The sequence below is a fragment of the Microcebus murinus genome, chromosome 14 (assembly GCF_040939455.1).
Source record: "Microcebus murinus isolate Inina chromosome 14, M.murinus_Inina_mat1.0, whole genome shotgun sequence".
NCBI classification, from domain to species: Eukaryota; Metazoa; Chordata; class Mammalia; order Primates; family Cheirogaleidae; genus Microcebus; species Microcebus murinus.
Window position 1 is genome coordinate 28,733,349 of NC_134117.1, and position 21,172 is coordinate 28,754,520.

A 21,172-nucleotide genomic window follows, 5' to 3' on the forward strand; every position below is an offset into this window, starting at 1 on the left:
CTACCAATAATAATGTTTCTTACTAAGAAGTATTTTTAACCCTAAGTTTTCTCTTCATAATTAGAGACTATGAATATTCTAGATACCTAAGAATAAAGGTATTCAATTAGGTAAGGTTCAGAAGCTGCTACAATCACTAACAATGGTTTCTCAAATGTTTTAATATACACTTTCCCATATACTGCTTTTTAAATAACTCTATCCACTGGATTTTTAGTCATTTAACTTTCCTGTTAAAATCCATTTTTCCTCTATATGGCATACAATCTCCATATGAATGACTATATAAAATTACAAGTTTTTATATATGTATATATATTTATTTTTTGAAGACAGACTCTCCCTCCATTGCCCCAGGTAAAATTCAGTGACGATCATAGCTGACTGCAACCTCAAACTCCTGGGCTCGAGCAACCCTCCTGCTTCAGCCTCTTCAGTAGTTACCTGGGACTACAGGCGCATGCGACCATGCCTGACAAATTTTCTATTTTTAGTAGAGATGGGGTCTTGCTCTTGTTCAGGCTGGTCTCAAAAACCTGAGCTCAAGCAATCCTCCTGCCTCCCAGAGTGCTAGGATCACAGGCGTGAGCTCCCATGCCTGGCCCCCAAGTTTTAATATATTAGTGTATCCTTCTCCTACTGAAATGTTGGGGAATATGTAATACATAAAGAGGAGTATTTTCAAACAGGAAGCAACATGAAATAATTTATGAAATGTCTCTGTTTAACTAGTATTAATAAACTAATATGACAAAAGAGCTCCGTAAAGAGTCAAAGATTTTAGGATAAATACCATAAACCTCTTGAGCTTTAAATGCCTGCAGCATATCTTGTCTCTTTCCTGAATGAGTAACACAATCATGAGAAAAAACATATTCAATGTTTTCATATGAATGACATCTCTGCCATTTAAATATCTGTATCTTTTGAAAGTTTTTAAAACAGATTTCATTCTTTGACTTACTTAAAACACATATCTATAAACATACCCATGCCCAAAGGAACACAATTGAGTCAAATAAAAGAAAAAAATCAGATCAATATAAAACTACAGAAAAATGTGTTACATTATAGCCATCTGTATATTTGAAAATGTGAATCTAACTTTTAGAAAAAGTGTCAAATCTTCTAATCCAAGTCACAAAGCAAGCTAAAAAAATGTGATTATGACAGCTGTAGAAGGTACATTGTTCTTAAATTAAAATTTATTATAGTCCACATCCCAAAAGCCCACTTTTATTGCAAATGTTTCTACTTAAACACATATAACTTATGCACATTCAATTACTTAAAATACACAATTTGCAGTACTTGGAAACAAAGGACCAAATCCAAAGATCTTAATTATTTATAAAAACAAAATATTCTCGAGACTAAAGTGCCCATCATATCCCTGGATACTAAACACTTCTGGCATTAATCTGAAGAGTACTAATGCCGATCTTTGAGACATTTTCAAGAGATTTAATAAGATATCTAAAAATAACAATATTCATACATAAAGCAAAGGGAAGGGAACTTTCAATTCCAAAGCAATAGTTCTTTTTCCTAGCTTCACATGCCAGTATATAAACAAACGCACAAACATAACTTAAAATTTGAGAGGATTTCCATCTCTTGAAATATATCAAGACTGATTCCAAGGTAAAAATTCCCCTCCCCAAAAGGTTATGCTCAAAGATTTAATTTCTAAATATAAAAAGCTTATAAAAACTTTAAATGTAGGTTAATACTCTATGCCAAAGGGATAGGACTAGTAGAGAAGTAGGAAAGAATTTCTCTGTAGGAATCTTCTTATGATTGACCTCATTAATGCCCCCTAAATAAAGAGTGGATGAAAGCAGTTCCTCCAGGTAAACCAGGAAGAGGAGTTTCCTCTGTATAGATAATGAAGCTTGCTGTAACAACACATAAGACCAATGACCCTGTATACATCCTATAGGACAGGAGCAGAAAATATTTTTTATTTGGTTAATAAACTGAGACATCAGTCACTTATACTATAAATGTAAATTATTGTAATAAAACAAATATTCATAAAACTAAAAAAATTACTATTATGAACATAATTTTGGAATTCAAGGCACTTTATGAGGATTAAGGTGAGCATGGGAGACTTGGCTGGGAGATTTAGGTCAGAGGGTGCTAGTGGGTATTAAAAAAGAAGCAAGCATGTACTAAAAGATTTAATTTTGCCTAGGGATCTAATAGAAGAAACTGGGAAAAAAAGTGCCACAGAAAAACAATAATCTGTGCATTACTTAATTTTACGTGACATTTCGCCTCATACCACCTTTTGAAAACATTGGTCACATTAAGTAGAAGCCCAGCTGGTATCCAACTGTAACAAACCCATTAGAACCAGCATTTATCAGACTTTTAACCAGTGTACAATCAAAATAAACCCTTCAAATTTCAGAGGGAAGAAGGGAATTTTCAGAGGAATAAGAATTGTAAACTAGAACATATGAAGAAATATTAAAGAAAATGGCATCACTGAGTCAGCTGAAGGTTTGGATATTCAAAATTATCAGGAGTTTATAGGAAACCATTTTAGAACCTATCATAGTAATCTTCCTCTTGGAACTAGAGAAGTATAACTAAGAAATACAGATCCCCTTAGGAAGAATTTCTTGAATGTAAAGACTTCACTAGAATGGATCAGGAAAGAAAGTTTTCTTAAGTTCTTGGTTGATAGCAATTATGTTTTGTGCATACAGAAAAGAAGTAAATGTCTCCATGAAGAATTCTAAACCTCAAGACTATGACTGGAGAAATTTTCTGTATTTCAAAAGAAATGTAAAATAAACTTATCAAAGTTCAAGGAGAAAGATAAATTGAAAAAAAAATGCAAGAGGTGAAGCTATTAATGCCACCTCAAATGTAGGGGGAAAGTTTATTATATAATAATGAGTTTCTCTAATTTTAACAATACAAAAAATTTCAGTTAAAGTGTGGAGAAAAAAATGCTTATAAATCTAATTTTAACACATAACTACATTTCTGGTCTAATTAAATTTCAGGTTAGAATTACCAAAAATTCACAGTTTATATATAGTTATCAGTGATTAAAAAGTTAACTTGTCTCGGTAAGAAAATCTGTCTAGCAAATATAGAAGTACTAAGATATTACAATTTTCAGAGTTTCATAAACTCTCAACTATTTAACTAAAACTCACTGTCACTTCAGAGCCTAAAGGGGGTACAGGGGTTGCCTTAACCCTGTTCCAAATTTAATCTGACCAAAGGAATATAGAGAAATATAAAGTATACCATCAATAAAGAAAAATATTTTTAAGAGTAACTTTTAAAATGACATTGAAATTAAGCAGATTAAAACAAGACAAGCAGATGCTAAGTCATTCTTCACTGAAACCAACCTTTTCTATAAAAGACTGCATTGAGGAACTCCTCTGCTTGTCTCTCGAATCGAATGATTTTTGCTTGCTCTTGTTTAAGCAGAGCTTCTTGCCCAGCTCCCGAAGCTGGTTCATCCAGACCGACTAAGTGTCCCTGTAAAAATATTTGGTGAAATAGTTGCACAAAAATCTTTTCTCATTCAATATCAAAAGCACAGATGCATAATCAAAGATAAATGTTAACAGCAAATAAGACAAACTAGTACAATTAAAATATTTTAAAACTTCAAATCAGGATAAAATTTATCTCCACAAAAATATTAATATAAAAATTAAATGAGTATAAACATATACTTTGGATGGATTTTATCCACGTTCTCTGATTATGAATTTTGTTCAAAATTTACAGGCAAACTCTAATTAAACTATATAATTACCAAAGGGAAAATTTCCTTGGGCAACCAAATAGATTGGTTCTATTATACTACAGTAATAGTTCACAGGCAACTCAATGGAGATATATGCCCTTTTTTTGAGATAGAATCTTACTCTGTTGCCAAGGCTAGAGTGCATCATCACAGCTCAATGCAACCTCAACCTCCTGGGCTCAAGCAATCCTCCTGCCTCAGCCTCCCGAGTAGCTGGGACTACAGGAGCGAGCCACCATGCCCAGCTAATTTTTCTATTTGTTGCAGAGATAGGGTTTCATTATGTTACTCAGGCTGGTCATGAACTTTTGGCTTCAAGCAATCCTCCTGCCTTGGTCTCCCTACATGCTAGAACTATAGGCGTAAGGCACTGTGCTTAGCTCATTATGATTCTTTAAATAAAAAAAAAGAAACTTTTTCAGCCCCAAATCTCATTTGAGGATCATGTTTGCCTTCCTAGTATGAGATCTGTTTTCACCAGACACAAAACACAAACATTTTAAAAAGGCCCTTAGGGAAAAAAACTTCAAAAAATATATTTGGATTCATAATTCTGTCCCTAGATTACTGTTTTACAAACTGTGGTTCTCAAACCTTTAGTGGGTTGTAAAATTGATTAACAGGTCAAAAGCAGCACTAAAAAAAAGAACTGCAAAACAGAATGCATGTTCTAAGTGTAAGCACTTTAGTTCTTTTATTTATACACACAAACACACACACACACACACACACACGAAGTATATACACACACACTTGAACATCTTTGCAATATAAAATGTTGCAAAATTTCTCTGACCAAGTTCCAATATGTTGCACTAAACTCATCCCAGAAACCCCCAGCATCTGCTCCCACACTGCAGGAGTACTAGACTAAATTGATAATGATTTCAACTTACTTCCACTCTTGTATCTTACAATAATAGAAAATAAGAACATAAAGAATAGCAAAGTGCATCTTTTAAGTGTTCTTTAAATTCTAGTCCCCATAATTTACTTCAAATCACTGCAGTATATGAATTCATGCATTTACTTTCATCATGGAAAACTTAAAGTTGCACTAAGAAAATGGGACAAGTCTCGGCACAATGCAAAGAAATTGAACATACTGAATGCGTATTATAATGCACAAATGATTTACTCAAAGATTTTAAATATACCCACTGATATTTGCAACCAGCTTTTTATGATTTCTCATCACAATTGTGTCGAGAGCACACCAAAACATGTATTTTGCAGAAACATTTAACATCAATTATATATTGCAAACAAATAGTTTAATATGAAGAACTCACTTGCAAATTCAAACTAAAATAAATATCCTTTAACATTTCTATATAAGATACAGTAAATCTGCTATATAATTTGTTAAAAATTTTTTAGCTGGACACAGTGGCACTCGCCTATAAGCCAGCTACTTGGGATGCTGAGGTGGGAGGATCACTTGAGCTCAGGGGTTCAAGAACAGCCTAAGCAACATAATGAGACCCCATCTCAAAGAAAAAATAAATGAAAAATAAGTAAACAAGTAAAAATAAAAACTTGTTAAAGGAATGAATCCTTATTTGGTAGAAACAAAGAAAGTCATGTAGAAAATACTAGTAAATATAGCATTAAAAATAATTAAAATGCATTTAAAAAAATTTTTAACAATATTTTAAGTCTTATAAACCATAAGAACCTTTATTATAGTTGTATCTGTCAACATTCTTTTTTATAGGCTAAAGACTACTAATATTTTAAAAATAATAATATAATTTTGATACTGATTTAACATGTAAAAAGGTGTTAGAAACAGGCATCAACTGAAGTCCAATAAAATCCTCAACTGTATTATACTTTGGTACCATTTCATTGTTTAGTGATTTTTAAAAATCAAACATTATGTGGCATAAACTGTACTTAAGTCCTTAGCCCTACATTCAATCATTTTATGTCAGACACTGAACAACTTATCTCTACTTAAACTTCGTTTAATGTAATATATTCAGGCTACCTTCTAATATAAAGCAACACAGAGCAACTAACCTAGTCCCACAGTAATCTCTAACTGTGCCTAATTTATAAATTAAACTTTATCATAGGTATGTACATATAGGAAAAAAATAGTATATATAGGGTTCAGTACCATCAGTGGTTTCAGGCATCCTCTTAAAGTCTTGGAATATATTTCCCCTCAGATACTGGGGGACTATTATATTTTCAAATACAAACAAAAATATAAGAACCTCTGGTATCTCAGGTACCAGGGGTTAGGATTTAACATATTTTCTCAGGGGACACAATTCAACACACAACACAGACCTATTCAGTCTTTCTACTTCTCCTTACGTCAGTTTACGTAGCTGGTATCTTTCTAGGAATTTGCCTATTTCATCAAATTATCTGCTAGCAAAACATTGTTCAGAGCATTCCTCATACAATCCTTTTTATTTCTGATTTCTCTTATATCATTCATGATTAGTAATCTGAGTCTTCTCTTTTCTTGATCAGCTCTAGATCAGGTTTATCAATTTTGTTGACCTTTCCAAAGAACCAACTTTTGACTTTAATTTTCTCTATCATTTTTCCTATACTGTTTCATTTATTTCTACTCTAATCTTTATTATTTGTCTTTCTGCTCATGTTGGGTTTGGCTTGCTCCTCTTTTTCTAGTGTCTTAATGTGAACGATTACAATATTGATTTGAGAACTTTTTACACAGTCATTTATAAACAGCCTCCTAAGCACTGGTAACGTTTTGGTACGTTTTTTGTTTTAATTCATCTCAAACTTTTTCTTTTCTTTTTTTTTGAGACAATGTCTTGTTCTGTTACCCAGGCTAGAGTGTGGTGGTGTAATAATAGCTCACTATAGCCTTGAACTCCTGAGCTCAAGTGATCCTCTCGTCTCAGCCTCCCAAGTTGCTGGGACTACAGGCATGAGTCACTGTACCTGGCTTCAAAGTATTTTCTAATTTTGTGACTTCTTTTTTTAATCCATTCATTATTTAGAAATATGTCCTTTAATTTTGACATATTTGTGAATTCCCCACATTCCTGTTATTGATTTCTAATTTCATTTCACCATGGTTGGAAAACATACTATGTATGACTTCAATCCTTTAAAATTTATTGTTTTATGGCCTAGCATTTGGTTTATCCTGGACAATGTTCCACTTACATTGGAGAAGAATGAATATTTTGCTTTTATTGGGTGGAGTGTTCTATAGATATCTGTTGGGCCTAATCGATTCATAATATTTTAAGTCTTCCACATCTTTGTTAATCCTCTGCCTCAATGTTCTCTCCATTACTGAAAGTCAGAGATTGACATGTCTAACGATTATTGTTGCACTCTCTATTCCTACCTTCGATTCTGTTGGATTTTGCTTCACGCATTTCGAGGCTCTGTTTGTTGGGTGCATACATAAATATGTTTTCCTGATGGACAAGCCCTTTTAATATTAATTAGAAAATGTCCCTCTTTATCTCTAGTTCACTTAAGTCTATTTCACTGGCAGCATGTAGGTTCTGTTATCACTATTTGGAGGGTGCTACTTTGAGCATGAAGAGTTCCCCATCCATCAGGAATGATCGGTTTCATTCCTCCTAGGTGTTAGCCTTCACTAATTGTTAGTTGACTGTTCAACTGGTTTTTGCCACACCTTAGGGCATAAATTGCTCCATAGTCTAATAAAATAAAAGTTGGTCCCTTTACAGAGGCAAAGTGTTGTCAGTGTTTGAGACTTGCTTCAACTGTAGGAGGGCTCGCAGCTGTCTCTCTTTCTGGTACTCTGTTAAACTTCTAACAGGTTTGTCATTTATTTCACTTGTAGCTACTAATGTAGAGCTATAGACTCCTAATTGTTCACAAAAGATCTTCACTGTTTTCAATACCTTTAGGCATGAGGTTTCCTAAATTCTGTTAAAAATACTCCCCTTGGGGAGAATTGTGGCGTTCTCCCTTTCTTTAGGCCTGCCCTTTCCCTTGGAAGAACCTTTGAATCACTGCACTGGAACTGGAGGATGGGATGATGATCTACTTCTCTTAAAGTGACATCTTTGCTCTATGAGCAAGGTGGTGGGTAAGGATGGTAGCCCACAATCATACTGACTTGTTTTCCCTTGCATGGAACCTCTGCCCTATAAATGAACTGGGGCTGGAGCAATCTGGCCCCAGTATTCTCAGCCTATCATGCCTGGGATAGATTTCCACTCTGAGTAAAAGCTGAGTGGGGGGAAAAGAGCCTCTGACTTCACCAGTCTAGAAGAGAGCAGAGAGCATCTGCAACACTAAGCCAGAGCATATGAAAGATGTCTACTGCCTGCCCTGGCCATTCAGAGTAGAGCTTCCCTTAAGCTGCGGTTAGGGAGGTGGATGGGAGCAGGTCACATGGCTCAAATACCACATACTCTTGCTGTTCTTACTCAAATTTGATAGATTTTTATGAGCAAATGTTTCTCCATTTGCTGAATGCCCTTAAGATAGTGATTTCTAGAATTTATAAGATTATTTTAGGATAACTGTCACTAGCTAAATGGTTGTTTCATTTATTTGTTTTTATCCAGAACAATAACCAAAGATTAAAAACATAGCACAAAATCATATACTTTTTTCAGCTGCACCTGGTCACCACATTAAACATTTATAGTAACAATATATAAACAAAATATAGCTTATCCTCACAGTATGTAGGTATACCAAAATAAAATGAACCAATAAAAACAAAAAAATTTATATGACATAGACCTAATCAAATAGTCAGGAGATAGGAGGTTAAAGAAAACAATTCATGTCATCTTCCATCTCCCATATCTGAATTCTAAAAGGATCTATTACATATGGTATGCTAAATAGTAACAAGCAGATGTGAAATATTCTTCTATAACTCAAAAACCATCGTTCTTCTTTGCATTTATTATTTTTACTTATTAAAGAACAAGTTGTTGGCCCAAAACTAAATAGGAATAAAGTTGAAGCTTTGAACTGAAATTCACAATATCCCAGGGATTTGCTTCCTTCAGGATGCAGGAACTGGTCTACCTAGATTGGCTGGCCCATAGCCACAGGTGGTTCTGTTATAATCTACTGTGAGCTTCTTAAAAGCATATATGTCTAGAACAAAAACCCAGAGGCTTTTGATTCTATAGTTCTGGGAGCAGCAAGTAGCCATTATGTTTTTTAAAGACTCTCCTTAATAAACAACTGAAAAAAATGGGAGAGGGATGACAGTAGAAGAGCTTATAGCATTTCCTAAGAGTGACAGCACCATTAACTCAAAGGGTTTCCTGCATAGCTCTTTCATGGGCCTATGTGATTTACTTAATGAAATTCTGGCTTAAACTCTACATAATAAAACAGTATGAGTATCTCACACAGAGAACCAATTTAAATATTATAAAGTCTATTATCATCATATTTTAATAACTGAACCCGGATTATTTTAAATATCACCTTTTTTTGCATCAAATAAGAGTTGTAATATTTAGAATTAAATCTTGATAAAACTGCGAAATTTGCTAAGGTGGACATCATAGTTCCTTTTTTCCTGAGCAAACACTTAGCAGAAAAAGTATATTAAAGAAATGATATAGGCCAGACATCGTGGCTCACATCTGTAATCCTAGCAATCTGGTAGGATCGCTCAACGTCAGAAGTTCAAAACCAGCCTGAACAAGAGTGAGACCCCGTGTCTACTAAAAATAGAAATAAATTAATTGGCCAACTAATATATACAGAAAAAATTAGCAGGGCATGGTGGCAGTGTTATCTTTTTGTCTTTTGATCTTGTGAGTCTCCCCACCTCTAAATTGAAACCAACTCCATTTAAGCTGCTAAAATTCATATTAACTTCACCAGGAACTTACATTCTTTTACCTTGTATTCCTGTATACAAAAAAGGTCTTATCATTTACCCATAAAAATTAATAAGCTACAATCATCTATATTTTCATTTTTCTTAAAGTAAATATATTGCACAGAAAGCCTATAGGATTTTGCTTTTATAAGTAATCCTTATTTTTCTCATTCACTGGAAAACCTTGAAAAAGGCTACCTTCTCAGAAAGCTATAAATAAAAAGAGTAAAAACAAGCAGGATTCCCACTAATTCTAAGAGCTGCTAATCATTTGATACATTTCCCTTAAGCCTTTAAAACACACACACACACACACACACACACACACATATATGTGGAAAATTAATTTTGGCTGGGCACTGTGGCTAACACCTGTAATCCCAGCACTTTGGGAAGCTGACCTGGTAGGACTGTAAGGCCAGGAATTTAAGACCAGCCTGAGCAACACAGACACCATCTCTACAAAAAAAAAAGAAAAATTAGCTGGGCATGAGAGCAAGTGCCTATAGTTCCAACTACTCTGAAAGGCTGAGGCAGCATAATCTTGAGCCCAGGAGTTTGAGGCTGCAGTGAAGTATGACAATACCACCACATTTTAGTCCCAGGGAACTGAGTAAGACCCTGTCTCAAAAAAAAAAGCAGATACATTAATTATTTTAAAAAATTAAATCAGATTCATACTATAGATTTTTATCCCTTCTCAATTAGTATTAAATTAGAAGCATTTTTTATTATATCATTACACATTCTTCTCAAAAAACCCTTTATGTCTTAATAAATGTATCATAAATTTAACCATAATTTGCACTTAGACCAGTCTTTTAGTTACTATACATTGTTTTAATGAATTTGTTCCAAATTCTCATTATTTCCTTAGGATAGATTACTAGAAGAGAAAGCATGGATCAAAAGAAACAATTTCTTCTTTTCCTGAAACATATACCCAAACTATTTTCTAATAAAAAGCTATTAAACTTTACATTTACATTCCCACTAGCAGTGTTAGGGGTACCATGTTGCCGTTCTTACAGACACTGGATTTCAATGGTAAAAAATGTTTCTTCCATTGTTTCAATTTGTACTTCTCTGATTACTGAAGGATCAATATATTTCCATGGTTTATTGTTGTTCTTAGTTTTTTTTTCCCCTTTCCTATGAATTTACTGGAGGTAAACCAATAATTAACCAATAATTCTAGCAGCATTTACTGAATAATTCTTAATTTTCCAACCAATGTTTAAGGGAACTTTTTATAAAATCATATACCAATGATGCTATGAAACAGTTTATTTCATTTTTGATATATTTTTCAAATCCACGAACAGTATCATACTTTAAAAAATTATTATATAAGTATTAGTACTGAGGAAGGTAAATTCTCACTCATTATTTTAAAATGTCCTGGCTGTTCTAGCTTTATTCTTTCAGATTATTTTTAAAATCACTTAGGGAATTCTTCTCTCCTCCAATCCCTATAGGTCTCCAAAGAAGACAATGTACTTTTGATCAGAATAACATTATACCTAGAAATTAATTCAGGAAGAAGTAACATTCTTAAAATATTTGGTCTTCTATTTTGGGAACGGCTTTAAATTTATCCAAGTGGACTTTAATGGATTTCAATTAAGATTCTGTACTTTATTCATGTAGTTCTCTTGTACTTATTACTTTACATTTTCATTATGAAAATGATTTTTCCTTTATTTTCTGACTGCTACTGCTGGTACAAATGTATAAAAGAAGAGAGAGAAAGAAATTTAATTTTGTATACAGCTTTCAGAGGAAAGTATAGCTCATCTGTGTTCAGCTGCTATGTTCTTTGGTAGCCTCACCAGTTTGTGTCAATTCCCAATATCCTTTTATATTTTTTTTTTTTTTTTTTTTTGAGACAGAGTCTCACTTTGTTGCCCAGGCTAGAGTGAGTGCCGTGGCATCAGCCTAGCTCACAGCAACCTCAGACTCCTGGCTCAAGCGATCCTACTGCCTCAGCCTCCCGAGTAGCTGGGACTACAGGCATGCGCCACCATGCCCGGCTAATTTTTTCTGTATGTATTAGTTGGCCAATTAATTTTCTTTCTATTTATAGTAGAGACGGGGTCTCGCTCTTGTTCAGGCTGGTTTTGAACTCCTGACCTTGAGCAATCCACCCGCCTCGGCCTCCCAGAGTGCTAGGATTACAGGCGTGAGCCACCGCGACCGGCCCCCAAAATCCTTTTAAGGTAATTTCTTTTAAGGGAGCTGTGGAGGTAGCAGGAAGAGGCATAGAGAACAAGAGCTATAGAAGCTGCCAATGCTTTATGGTCTGACCATTTATCACCCAAAGTAGGGGAGGGGATATAATACTGAATGGGTTGAAATCTTCTCCAATACAAAAAGTTTTTATAATATTATAAATAATATTTGTAATAATATTACAAATATTTTATAATATGCCTGTTCATCACCTAATGTGATCTTTTAATACTTCTTATACGAATATCTTTTGTGTATGATAAAATATGGAATATGTCTTAATCCATTCTGTGCTGCTATAACAAAATACCTGAGACTGGGTAATTTACAAAGAAAGGAAATTTATTTTCTCAAAGTTCTGGAGCCTGAAAATTCATGATGAAGGCACTGGCATTTGGTGTATGGTGAGGGCCTTCTTGTTGTATTCTCACATGTCAGAAGGCAGAAAGGCAAGAAAAAGTAAGCTAACCTAAGGCCACATGAAACCTTTTTTATAGGAACCTTAATTTCATTAACATAGCAGAGTGTTTATTCTGTTTTTCTCTACAACTTAAAGTAGTTCTCTCTCTCTCTGAGCTACTAGAAATGCTTAAGAAAGACTCAAACTACTAGATTTCCAGATATAAAGAAAATAATCAAGACATAGTGGTGGTATTGGTGTAAGAATGGACATAGAGATCAGGGGCACAGAATACAGGCATACCTGATTTTATTGTACTTTGTAGATACTATTTTTTTGTTGTTTTTTACAAATTAAAGGTCTGTGGCAACCCTGGTGCCAAGAGGCCCAGCAAGCCTCTTGGCACCATTTTTCCAACAGCATGTATTCACTTTCTGTTTCTGCATCAGGTTTTGGTTAATTCTCACAATATTTCAAACTTTACATTATTATTATTTCATTATAGTGATCTGTGATAAGTGATATTTGCTGTTACCATTGTAATTGTTTTGGGGAGCCACAAACCACACCCATGGAAGATGGTTATGTGTGTCCCAACTGCTCTATGAACTGGCTATTTCTCTGTCTCTCTTCCTCTCCTCTACCTCCCAATTCCCTGAGACACAACAGTATTGAAATTAGGCCAATTAATAACTCCACAATGGCATCTAAGTGTTCAAGTAAAAGAAAGAGTAGCACATCTCTCACTTTAAATCAAAAGCTAGAAATAATTAAGCTTAGTGAGGAAGGCACGTTGAAAGCCAAGTTAGGGCAAAAGCTAGGACTCTTGCACCAGTTAGCCAAACTGCGAATGCAAAGGAAAAGTTCCTGAAGGAAATTAAAAATGCTACTCCAGTAAATGTGTGAATGACATAAAAGCAAAATAGCCTTATTGCTTATATATGCAGAAAGTTTTAGTGGTCTGGACAGAAGATCCAACCAATCACAACATTCCCTTAAGCTAAAGCCTGATCCAGACCAAGGTCCTAACTCTCTTCAATTCTATGACAGCTTGAGAGGTGACGAAGCTAGAAGAGGTTGGTTCATGAGGATTAAGGAAAGAAACTGTCTCCATAACATAAAAGTACAGGGTGAGAAGTGCTGGCTGGGTACAGTGGTTCATGGCTGTAATCCTAGCACTTTGGGAAGCCTAGGTGAGAGGACTGCTTGAAGTCAGGAGTTCAAGACCAGCCTGAGCGAGAGTGAGATGCTGTCTCTACAAAAAATAGGAAAATTAGCCAGACATGGTGGCACACGCCTGTAGTCCCAGCTACTTGGGAGGCTGAGGCAGGAGGATTGCTTGAGCCCAGCACTTTGAGGTTGCAGTGAGCATTGATCATGCTACTGCACTCTAGCTAGGTGACAGAGTGAGACCCTGTCTCAAAAAACAAACAAACAAACAAACAAACACCCACAGCAGCAACAAATGCTGGTGGAGAAGCTGCAGAAAATTATCCAGAAGATGTAGCTAAGATCATTGATAAAGGTGGCTACACTAGACAACAGATTTTCAATGTACACAAAATAGCCTCTTACTGGAAGAAGATGCCATCTAGGACTTTCATAGCTAGAAGTCAATGCCTGACTTCAAAGTGTCAAAAGACAAGTGACTCTCTTGTCTGGGGCTAGAGCAGCTGGTGACTTTAAGCCAATGCTCATTTACCATTCTGAAAATCTTAGGGCCCTTAAGAATTATGCCAAATCTACTTTTCCTGTGCTCTATAAATGGAACAACTAAACCAAGATGACAGCACATCTGTTCACCACGTGGTTTACTGAATATTTTAAGTTCACTGTTCAGAACTACTGTTCAGAAAAAACGATTCCTTTCAAAATATTTACTACTGCTTATTGATAATGCACCTGGTCACCCGAGAGATGTGTGTACAAGGAGATTAATGTTGTTTTCATGCCTGCTAATATAATATCCACTCCGCAGCCCATGGATCAAGGATTAATTTTGACTTTCAAGTCTTATTATTTAAGAAGTATATTTTGTAAGGCTACAGCTGCTGTAGATGTGATTCCTCTAATGGAAATGCAAAGTAAATCAAAAACCTTCCAGAAAGAATACCCCACCACTTTAGATAATATTAAGAACATTTGTTTCCTTAGCAAGCAGACTCAAGAGAGGGGGAAAAAAAAAAACATTCATGATTCATGGGAGGAGGTCAAAATATCAACATTACCAGAAGTTGAAAAAGGTTGATTTCAATTCTCATGGATGACTTGGAGGGGTTCAAAACTTTGGTGAAGAAAGAAACTGTAAAAGTGGTGGAAATAGCAACAGAACTAGAACTGGAGCCTGAAGATGTAACTGAATAACTGAAATTTCATAATAAAACTTGAATGAATGAAGAATTGCTTCTTATGGATGAACAAAGAAAGTGGTTTCTTAGGATGGAATCTATTCCTGGTGAAAATGCTATAAACATTGTTGAAATGACAACAAAGGATTTAGAATATTATACAAACTTAGTCGATACAGCAGCAATAGAGTTAGAGAGGAATGACTCCAATTTTGAAAAAAAGTTATACTGTGGATAAAATGCTATCAAACAGTATCATGTGCTACAGAGAAATCTTTCCTGAAAGAAAGAGTACTGGCACAGCAAACTTCAATGATGTCTTCTTTAACCACTTCGGTACGAGCATCAACTATAGTTGACAGCCACAGATGAACGCGCACAGCCGAGCGTCAACTACAGTCAATAGCTACAGATCAACCGAGCGTCGACTTTAGCCGACAGCCGTGAAATGACTTTTCTAATTTTTCATTTATCAGAATAAAACTGTGAACATTTAAAAATAACATAATAAAAACATATATGTATATGTTACCTATTCTGATTTACATTACAAGCAAAGCTGCCTGTAAAGTAAAACAAGCTTTCAGTGCTTTAAAGCTTTCCTCATCACATAAGAGCAAAATGGGTTCGTCGTCAATGCACAGCACAAACTATCGTGCAGACTATGAGTGCCGGCTGTGGGCAAGGTTTCACGGCCAGTGAGCACCGTACCAAAGTGGTTAAGAAACTGCCACAGCCACCCCAACTTTTAGCAACCACCACCCTGATCAGTCAGCGGCCATCCATATCAAGGCGAGACCATCCACCAGCAAAAATGAATGACTCACTACAGGCTCAGATGATTGTTAGCATTTTTTAGCAATAAAATATTTTTTAATTATGTACATTGTTTCTCTAGACACAATGCACACAAACACCAGCATAGCATAAATATAGCTTGTATATGCACTGTAGACTACAGTATAATGTAAATATAGCTTTCATATGCACTGGGAAACCAAAAAATTCATGTGACTTGCTTTATGTGGCGTTTGCTTTATTAAAGTGGTCTGGAATCCAACTCACACTATCTCTGAGGTATGCCTGTAGAGTCCAGAAATATACTGACGTGTATGGTCAAATAATTTAACAACGGTGTTAAGGTAATTCAATGTGGGAAAAGACAGTCTTTTCAACAAATGGTGCTAGAAGAACTGGATTTTCATTTGGAATATAAAACCTCAACTCTCACACAACATAGAAAATTAAACTAGAAAGGAATCAGAGATCAAAATATAACAGCTAATATCATTAAACTTCTAGAAGAAAACATTAGATTTTCTTTTACATCTGACACTGGATTAGGCAAAGATTTCTTGAACAGGATGTGAAAAAAACAATTTTAAGAGAAAAAGACTGATTAAAAAGAACTTCATTGTGATTAAAACTTCTGCTTTTCAAAAGACACAATTAAGAAAAGGGCAAGCTATAGCCTGGGAGACATATTTGTATAACATATCTGACCATTTATACAGCATTTATACAGAATATATAAATATTTATTACAACTTAATAACATGCTTTTTAAAATGGGCAAAAATTCTTAATACAACATATAAAATATATAAATCGAAAGATGTTCAACATCACCAGTTACCAGGGAAATAAAAATTAAAACCACAATGAAATACCACTACACATCCACTAAAATGTGAAAAAGATTGATAATACAAAGTATTGACAAGATGAGGAACACTGGAATTGTCTTACATTGCTGACGGAAATGGCTAAGTTACTTTGGTAAACAATATGGTAATATCTTACAAAGTTAAACATATACATGGCACACAACCCCTATAATTCCAATTCTAGATATTGATCCTAGAAAAATGAAAATATATGTTCACAAAAAGACATATATGAATAAGTCATAATAGTCAAAATATGAAAACATCTCAGAAGTCCATAAAAAAGTGAATGAGTAAAACAAACTGTGCCATATCCATGCTATGGAGGAACTACTTGGCAATAAAAGGGAACAAAAAATTACCACAGAAACAAGAATCAATCTCAAAAACTATGCTAAGTAAAATAAGTCAAACATAAAAGACTATATTTTATGATTCCCATTATTAAAAATTCTAGAAAAGGAAAAGCTAGTGTGAATGCATGGATCTGGGGGTCTGGGAAAGCGACAGACTACAAAGTGGCACAAAGGCACATTCTGTCCCATGTCTTTCACTATGCCGGTGACTAAACAACTGTATGCATTGAACAAAATACATCAAACTGTACACTTTGGATAAATTTTATTATATGTAAATATTACCCCAATTTTTAAAAATCATTAAAACAAGTTCAAGGTATTAAAGATATTACTTTCAACTATTGAACTAATCACTTGAAATTTTAAAAAGTGATTTTTACTTGCATTTTCAGTGTCACAAAGAAATGTGATGCTTATTTTCAAATGTTCATGTGAATATTTTTCCCCTAAATGGCAAGAATACTTTAAAGCAGGGATCCACAAACTTTTTAAACAGGGGGCCAGTTCACTGTCCCTCAGACCGTTGGAGGGCCGTTGGAGAGTGTGGTGCACATTCTACACATGTGCATTGTGGGCCCGGGACAAGTCTGCTAAGCAGGACAGGCAGTGGTGACAAAAACACCCAACAGGCCGGATAAAATGTCCTCAGCGGGGCGCATGTGACCTGCGGGCCATAGTTTGAGGTCTTTAAAGTAAAAACCTGCTTTAAAGTCAAAAACTTGTACACTTTAATTTCCCTCCACTACTTTCACAGTATTCTGAAAGGACATACTGTCAGTGGCCATGAACTGATGGCATTTCACTATTTTTTGCTATATCCCAAAAATATAAGTCATGATAAATAGGCTGCTGACTATCGCCCAATGGCTGGTGTTTTGAAGCTGTATAAAGATCGGCCCAAAAAAGGGGGTAAACAAGCATCAGTAATTCCTCACCGAAGAAACCACACCTCTTTAGAAAGATGGATTCCAGTGTTGGAGCAGGAAAAGGACAAGATGACCCTAAAACACTGTATACAGAACATAACAAAGTGCTCATAAAAAGACTGTACTTGTGAAAAGGATGTAGGAGGTGGCCTGACGGAGCTCCCACTGACAAAACCTGGGACACTGCCTGATAACCTATTGAGTAGAGGAAGAATCCTAACTCCAAACTGATAGAAGAGAAGGGAAAGCTCTTAAGCTCTTCTTCACAGTGTAACACCAACTAAAAATGTAGAAAATTCATCATTTTCCAACCACTGGAAAAGTAACTGATTTGGGCAAGAAACTACCTCTGATACTAAAATTGAATGAAAGTTTGATGAGGAAAAGGCATTTACATAGTCTCAAAGTATCTGCCCACTAATAACTTATTAATTACAAGGGGAAAAGTAGTAATATTTATTGGAGTAACCTAGCAGGCATCAACCTCACCAAGTGATCAAAGTTAATATCATTTGACTAAGCTGACATTGGTGCTTCATGAAGTGATTCAGCAAGAAGGATATAATATCACTTATTTAATACTCCTGCCAAAAGAGAATGTTATGAATTTAATCATAAATATAAAAGAAACCTAAAATGAGAGACATTCTACAAGGCATTCTATACTATTTAAAAATGTCATTATCATTAAAAATAAAAGACTGAGGAAGAATCCGAGATTAAAAAGTATCGAAAATCAAATTCAGTGAGTGATCCTAAATTGGATTTTGAACTAAGGGGGAGTGGGTAATATAAAGGTCACTGGGACAATTGGTAAAATCTGAATAAAAGTTATAGATTATATAATACTATGTCAAGGTTAACTTCCCTGATTTTGGTAATTATATGATATGGTTAAGTGGATGTCCTTTTTCTTAGGAAAACGGGACATACTGAAATATTTAGGATTAAAGAGCTATGAGAATTATGATGTTTGCAATTTATTCTCATATGGTTCAAGAAATGTCTGCGTGTATTGTGGTTACTATGAAAGAGAGAACAAAAATACATAATAAGGCAAATGTGGCAAAATGTCAACAACTGGGCCGGGCGCTGTGGCTCACGCCTGTAATCCTAGCTCTTGGGAGGCCGAGGCGGGCGGATTGCTCAAGGTCAGGAGTTCAAAACCAGCCTGAGCAAGAGCGAGACCCCGTCTCTACTATAAATAGAAAGAAATTAATTGGCCAACTGATATATATATAAAAAATTAGCCGGGCATGGTGGCGCATGCCTGTAGTCCCAGCTACTCGGGAGGCTGAGGCAGGAGGATCGCTTGAGCCCAGGAGTTTGAGGTTGCTGTGAGCTAGGCTGACGCCATGGCACTCACTCTAGCCTGGACAACAAAGTGAGACTCTGTCTCAAAAAAAAAAAAAAAAAAAAATGTCAACAACTGGTGAACATAGGTAAAGGGTATATAGAAACTTTTGTACTACTCTTACAACTTTTACTATAAGTTTATTTCAAAATAAAAAGTTATCTTTTCACATTTATTATGTTAAATGAAAAAAAAATAAAAAGCTAAAAAAGAGTAGGTTGGATGAATGCTGGGCTCTACTTTTCTCCTACAAGCCAGATCTCCTTTGTCTCTCTTCCATAATCCCACTTGTCCTACCATTAAATTATATTTGCTTCTGTTTCAGGTTGCTGATATCTGATAATTTCCATATCCTAATAAGTAGGATATGGAAATTAATGACTTTTAGGCATCTCTTAGTATTTTAAGGACCTGGTGAAGATACTAAAAACAGCGTAAGACATTTTCCATCAAGAGCCACGGTAAATATTTTGGGTTTTACAGGCCACATAGTCTCTGTTGCATTATCTTCCTATTTTTTTCCCCATAACTCTTTAGCATGAGGATATTACATAAACAGGCCATAGGCTACATTTAGTGACAAGCCATAATTTGCTGTCCCCCAATAAAGAGAACTGTTCAATTTCTCCAGGAACTGTAATAAAAGTGGCTCCACTGGTCCATGAAAGATATTATTGAACAAATAAAGCAACATTATATCTGCATGGAATTCAGTCCCTAGGGTGATAAACAGTTAATAAGTTTTAAATGATAAAGACCAACATTTTTTAAAGTTTCTTTTGTAACTCTAATATTTGTCATCTTATGGATTTAGGTGTCTTGGGTGGTAAGACTAGATGAGAATGCTTACATAGTTACTTATTTTCTTTTTCAGAGATAAGACCTCAGGAAAGGAAATGGAAGACAGAATGACAAGTTTCATTAGGGAAGAGTAAGATGATCTAGATTTCAGAAGTGTGATACAGAACTGAAGGGACATTTTAAAGCCATTCTAGTCTAAACTCCTACTCTGTGCTTGGATTCTCCAAATTCAGTTAATATTGTTTTGATTTCATATCACAGAATTTAGAAAATATGGAAATTAAAAGCATGTGTATTCACACACGTTTTATATAATAATTATGTTAGAAAAGCCTCCCCAAGTAGATTATGAGCCTATAGCTACAGACATGTCTGCTACCCATGGCTTGCTGACATTTCAAGCAATGAGCTAGAAAAATCTGACAAGATGCAACTCATTGATTTAAATGCCAGTTTTCTACATCTTATTATTTTAAATGCCAACAAGTTTTAGGAGAAATGGCTTTACTATTTTAAATGCCCATACACTGTAAGGTCAATTATCTAACAGGAAACCTTACTTCACACTTCAATTATTGCTTTTTACATAAACAAAGTATGAATGGTGCTGTAAATATGTTAGTGTTACCTTCAATTTTGTTAAGCAAATCATCAAGTTAATGAATAGGAAAACAGCAAAGTTTGAAGCCTGGCTAAAAACAAAGAGTTAATACAGTATTCAAAATATACAACAAATCTACTATGAATGACTCTTATCCGAGTATCTAATTGTTATTACTGTTTATGGAAATTAAGCCCAAAAGATAAGTAGCAAATGATTATTATTACTATTACACTTGTTAATTCACCAGTATCTATAATGAGCATTTGCTGTAGATAGTTTTCTTGCATTATACAGGTACAATGATTAAAAACATCAAAGGACGAATGGAAACCACTCCTACAGTCAATAGTAAGGGTTTCTTTACGTCTTTCACTGGTTGGAAATTCAAAGTTTATACTACCACCAATTTTCATCCACAGCCCACCCTTAATCAGAAAGCTTCCTGAATTTCTATATGCTCTCCATAATGATTATGGATGCCCTAGATGCTAAAGACCATTATAAATGCAAAGATTTCCAACTGCACATTTGAGGTAGCAGCATTATAAAGCCTGGCTGAGGGTAATTTTGTCGTTTCCTAAATTCATATAGCACTTTATACTATTCTGAAAGCATCAGTTTTATAACTTGTATTATATTTATCTATTTCTTATCTCCTGCACTATATAAATTCCTTGAAAATAACATCTATGGCTAAAAACTTGTATCACTCATGGCACCTTTATTTTTCCCACAGTGACTAGTGCTTTTGATGTAGTAAGAGGGAAATATATAGTTGTTGATTTTAATTTTAGAAATAAAGAACTGAAAAAGTTTTATTTAAAAATATAAAAGAAATAAAAGGGCAAAGATTTAATA

The 21,172-nt window shown here is 34.8% G+C and overlaps 1 protein-coding gene across 7 annotated transcripts in view; it reads right to left on the reverse strand.

Annotated features, from left to right (window-relative positions):
- LCOR (ligand dependent nuclear receptor corepressor) overlaps positions 1-21,172 on the reverse strand; it is a 135,075-nt gene that overhangs the window by 35,102 nt on the left and 78,801 nt on the right. For 5 of the 7 annotated variants that reach the window (XM_012767415.3, XM_020280606.2, XM_012767351.2 and 2 more), the window contains one exon: positions 3,381-3,513. The exons of the other annotated variants lie outside the window; for them this stretch is intronic. Coding sequence is in view for 3 of the 5 variants with exons in the window: in XM_020280606.2 (XP_020136195.1) it covers positions 3,381-3,513 (133 nt within the window). In the remaining 2 variants the exon portion in view is untranslated. The remainder of the gene's footprint in view (positions 1-3,380; positions 3,514-21,172) is intronic. 7 annotated transcript variants of the gene reach the window in all.